Genomic DNA, 5,091 nt, shown 5'->3' on the forward strand with positions numbered 1-5,091 from the left:
CACACACACACACACACACACACACACACACACACACACAAAATCTAATGCACTTTCATTTATATTTTAATTTTAAAAATTTCATGTTTAAAGAAAACAAATTCTTTATAACAGTACAAGAAATGCACAGAAATTTTAAACTATGTCTTAAAGCCAATATATCTCTGTGAATAAATACACATACATGCTTGGATGTACACACACTCATCTATACAATCCTGCACACAAACAAACACAAAACAAACAAACATGAAATGGAGAAAAAAAAAGGTTAGTAAGTTAATTGTAACTTTATACACATCCTTTATGACTTGTAGAATTTGTACTCAAGTCTTGTGATAGCTATGTGTTGTTAGCATATCTCCCTGTCATAAATAATAAACAAATAAACATGGTAATAAGAGTATGAAACTCACATCTCAGAATATTCCACTGGGATTGATAAAAATTGACTTATAACAGAACATTCTTTCAAATTTGAGTAACTGTTTTCCATACAAGTGTCAGGCAAATTTGTGTTATATTTTAGGTCTATTTTGAGCCTAGCATTCCTTATTCAAAACTTATGAATGCTTCTTTTAACAGAATCTACTGTTATAACATGTATAAGTAAATTATGTTGTATACGTGTTTGCATCAACATGGAAGCATGTGTGCATGTGCAGGTGTATTTAAAAATGTAAAGGTATAGAAGTGCAGGTGTGCTCACATATATTTGTGTATAAGTCTGTGAGTTTACCTGTGCATATGTGCATGATGTGCATTTACACTAGTGTTATAATATAAAACTATAGTTATGCCTCATTCTATAATTTGTATGGTCCATCTGTATTAATCATTATGTCTACCCTCAACCAAATATCTTTCGTCACAAAAAATCATAAACATTTTTGTTAATACAGTAGCTCGTCTGCCACTATCATTTTCCCATCATACAAAAATAGGGGAAAAAAAAAATTAGAGACAACAGGAAATAAAATCACACTATTCTTAGAATCAAGAGAGGCATTGCTTGTGTTTTCCTGCTGCTAGTTGACTGCACAGAGATCTTTTACCGTACTAAGTTGTTCTGAATCCAATCATCATCCAGTTCTTCAAGGTCCCGCACCTGGAAAACCTTTGTTAGGTTACATTCCTTAATCATGTGTGTGTAACTCCCTGCATACATCATCTGGAGCTGTGGCTGGCAATCTGAAACAGCAAGTCAACGTAAAAAAAGAACATCAGAAATAAATAAAACAAAAAAAAAAAAAAAAGGGACAGACTATATAAACATAACTCGAATACCAGAAAACTTTGATATATGAAAGGTAACATACAAAAAAACACACAATAATATTACTGAATCAAAGGTGCCTAAAACATGCATATGTAAGTTGAATTTATTCTCTGAAGCAATTTAATCCACTTACATGCACTGAAATACTGATAGTTCCTATTCGTTATTGCAACCTCTTTTTCTCACTGAAAAATATGTAGTGAATACAGTTTTACAATATCATAACATAAACTAATATGGAAAAAGAAAAAAAAAAAAAATAGAAGATAAAAAAAAAATTGTCCCAGTCCCTCAAGGCAGACAAAGGGCCAAATTCAACATAAAATTCTACCTCTTGGTGTTGTAAAAATAAAAGCCATAGGGTAGGAGATGCGGCCATCGGGGTGGGAGATGCGCCATGAAATGAGCACATAGCGTGGCTGGGTATCTGGAATGGAGTCCCGAAGCTCGTCAATGTCCTCAAGGTCCTCCAGCTCTTCTTCTAAGATGATCTCCGAGGCCTGCTGGTCCACTTTCACTGGAAAATGAATTGCCGTGAGTCTTCTCATATTACCAGAAATTTTGGCTCTCTTCTTTACAGTGAAAACCTGAGATAGCCTTCAGCTGAATCTTTTATATCAGTCTAGAAATCCATTTAAGCTTTTATCATTAACAGCATCATTTTCCAAGGTGAAACAGAGATTTCACTTGTTAGCAAGCATAAGTCTACATAGCTTTAATTTGTATATCATACATGCACATTCAAGAAAGAAGAGAAGAGAAAAAAAATAAATTTTACTCAAAATGAGGAAACCAAAAAAAAAAAAAAAAAAAAAAAAAAAAAGAAGAAGAAGAAAGGTGGAGTTTTGCTGACCTAGAAAGAGTACTGAAGGCTCACATGCTACAATAAACAATGGAGATTTTCACTTAGGTTATTTATTTTTTAGAATAAATAACATTTTTATTATCAATCTGTGATGCAATATCAGACAAGAAAAATGTCTGCAATTCTTTAATCTATTGTTTCCCTTTACTCTTTACCTTGAAATGTGTGCACGCCCAAAACCGTAATTTTATGGTTATGATTAGTCATAAGATGACAATAAAGATATTTTTTAACAACTATACAATAACAAAACAAAGATGAAACAAACAATTATTGCAAGAGTAATGATGCTGGTGCAGACAACAATAATGACTGAAGTTGAAGACAATGATAATTGTGATAATGACCATGATCATGATGATAACACTAATAGTATTAACAGTAATAACAATAAAAATAATTATACTAATAACAATTACAGTAATAATAGCAGAAATAAAACAGGCAAATGAATGATAACAAAATAATTACAATAACATCAATAACACTATCGTTAATGATAATCATAATGACCATGACAACATGGAAGTCCAAATTTATAGCCTTCTTATTGACACTTTAAAAATATTTCTATTTGTTGTGTAATCATTAGATTCTTTTAAAAAAAGGTCTCTAAAAAAAAAAAAAAAGTTTTAATATGTCATACCTTTTCCTGTATGATTACAATAATTCTTCAACAAAGCTATGCAACAACTATAAAACATTGCTAGGTCAGGAGAAAGCTCAGTATGAAATCTATTATTTGGATTTTGTTACATGTATCTGGAAATAATAACAAAATTGTAACAAAAATCCATAAAAAAATAAATATGTATATATTTAACAAATGACAAAAACACACAGAAACACAAACATATAAACTTATAAAACCTTTAACTAAAAATAAACACACTTAAAATATATGAACAGAATACATGCTACCATTATTTACTTAAAATAGCAGCATTGTTTGTAGCACGGCGGAACCTGAACTTGCGAAGCTTCTCCTTGAGTTCTGGGTTGATGGTGCACAAAGGAAGACTCTGAGGAAACAGGAAGAGGAAGCAAGAATGTCAGAAAATGACGGCAAGCTTACATGCACGGTTGCCATTCTGTTGATGTATGGGCTCCACTGCATATTCTTGTACTGCCACTTCATCACTAACAATAGGCTACACAGTTCTACCTAATATGATTCCTGTGAAGTTATACTAGCTCTTGGTATTCATGAAATACTAAGGAAAATTACTGCTAGGGGTCTATTTCAATTATTATGGTGCTAAGAAAATAAAATATCCCACAACAAATCCTGCCCAGCCAGTCATGAAACTGAAATCGTCAATATATCTAATTATAAAACATATTTGTATAACTCTAAGAACCATATGAAATTTACATAACTGCAAATGCTTAACAACTCCCTTTTCTAACTAGGATGGCCTCTTACGAATAAAAACTCTGTCACTAGATGAGCAAGGTCCATCATTGTCAAGGTTCTGGAAAACTGATGCCCTATATCCTTTTGATAGGGGATTCATAGGATAATAAATCCTACTTTTTCACAAAATGTTTCAGAACAGGTCAAGATAATCCACATATGGCAAAAAGAAACTCTAATTTTAAAAGTCATCCATGAAAATGAAAAATTACTAAAATTAAAATCATTACTTATATTTCTCTCTATGATATGTAATATAATATGCATTATCCATATATTCCTTTATACAAAAAAATCTACAAATATGAAGTGCAAAAAAGTTATATAAATTAATATAGTAAAATTTTAACTCACCATATCAAATGTCCAATAATTACATATATCTAATCTAATATAATCATATCACTTTCCCTTTGAACTAACTGTGAAAGCAAAACAATCCAATCTACTTATATGAGCTGCATATAGAAGTCAAACCTAAAAATTGTTCAAAGCAGAATGCATTACAAGGTGTTAGCCTGGATCAAATATGTTAATAACTTATTATAATTAGTCAAGCTCTGACTCAAATATATAGCCATGAGTCTGTGAAACAAAAAATATTTTCTTGTTCTTCAACATGCTATATAACCTTGTAGCACTTCCTTTAGTAACAGAAAGAAAGAAATATAATATTACTTTGAATTAATGTTAGTATTGAGAAACATACAGATAAGCTAAATGGACATGCACCGAAAAATAATTAAGCTTGTTTATAATATATGCAAAAATGCTACGTATTCAACATGTTCTGACAGCTGTACGTTCTTCATGATAAAGTAGATTGACAATTACACTATTACACCCACTAACGGCAATTTCACACCAATATACGTATCTAATCACACTTTGAAATACATCAACCCTTAAACCAATTACAATTGTGCTCATCATTACGGTAAAAAGTGTACTCGACAATAAACACAAACCATCGTGTAATAGTGGAAGCTTTATCGTCCTTGGAAGGGCTGCCTCTCTCTCAATCGAGTTCCGGAACACAAGTTATCTCGCGTCGCTTATACACCGATACGATGAGGATCACAAACGCTGGGGTCTTTGTTGCGCTATCAAATTCTTTATTTTAGGATGCTTAACACAATTTATTATGATAATATATAATGTTTAACTTTTAAATAATACATAAATTATATTTATCTCAGACATTTTAAGAGATCAATTATGTTTTATACATATTAACAGTGGGAAATCCATGGTACGACAGAGATTGTATGATTTTCTTTTGGGGATATGGGCGTGTTTACACTTCAGGATAGAGAACGCTGTCATAAAACTTATGTATGTGTATAGTAGCTACGTTTAAAACATATGCGTAAAAAGACACATAAAATATGCAGTTTCATACTTTACATATATTGCATCAATATACATATTAAGTATGTTTACATACTTTTTACAAGTAACCGCTTCGTATCGCATATGAGTCATAACGTCAAGCTAGTATTTATAGAATCAAAGTTAGCAAACTCTAGC

At 31.5% G+C, this 5,091-nt stretch overlaps 1 protein-coding gene across 1 annotated transcript; it reads right to left on the reverse strand.

Moving 5' to 3' along the window:
• Nucleotides 1-275: 275 nt before the first annotated feature.
• LOC119578890 (glia maturation factor beta-like) lies at nt 276-4,634 on the reverse strand. Its single transcript, XM_037926553.1, has 4 exons — nt 4,530-4,634; nt 3,076-3,166; nt 1,611-1,796; nt 276-1,191 (listed from the first exon to the last, which is right to left on the reverse strand). The coding sequence occupies exons 1-4, from the start codon at nt 4,530-4,532 to the stop codon at nt 1,052-1,054; spliced, it is 420 nt and encodes a 139-aa protein (XP_037782481.1). The 5' UTR covers nt 4,533-4,634; the 3' UTR covers nt 276-1,051.
• Nucleotides 4,635-5,091: the final 457 nt, after the last annotated feature.

This window comes from Penaeus monodon, chromosome 11 (genome assembly GCF_015228065.2).
Source record: "Penaeus monodon isolate SGIC_2016 chromosome 11, NSTDA_Pmon_1, whole genome shotgun sequence".
In the NCBI taxonomy this organism is placed as follows: Eukaryota; Metazoa; Arthropoda; class Malacostraca; order Decapoda; family Penaeidae; genus Penaeus; species Penaeus monodon.

Coding starts and splice junctions, on each gene's coding strand:
- LOC119578890 (XM_037926553.1), bottom strand. Junction 1,797..3,075: donor AAACAATGCTGCTATTTTAA/GTAAATAATGGT, acceptor TTCATTTTCCAG/TGAAAGTGGACCAGCAGGCC. Junction 1,192..1,610: donor TATTTTTACAACACCAAGAG/GTAGAATTTTAT, acceptor TTGCTGTTTCAG/ATTGCCAGCCACAGCTCCAG.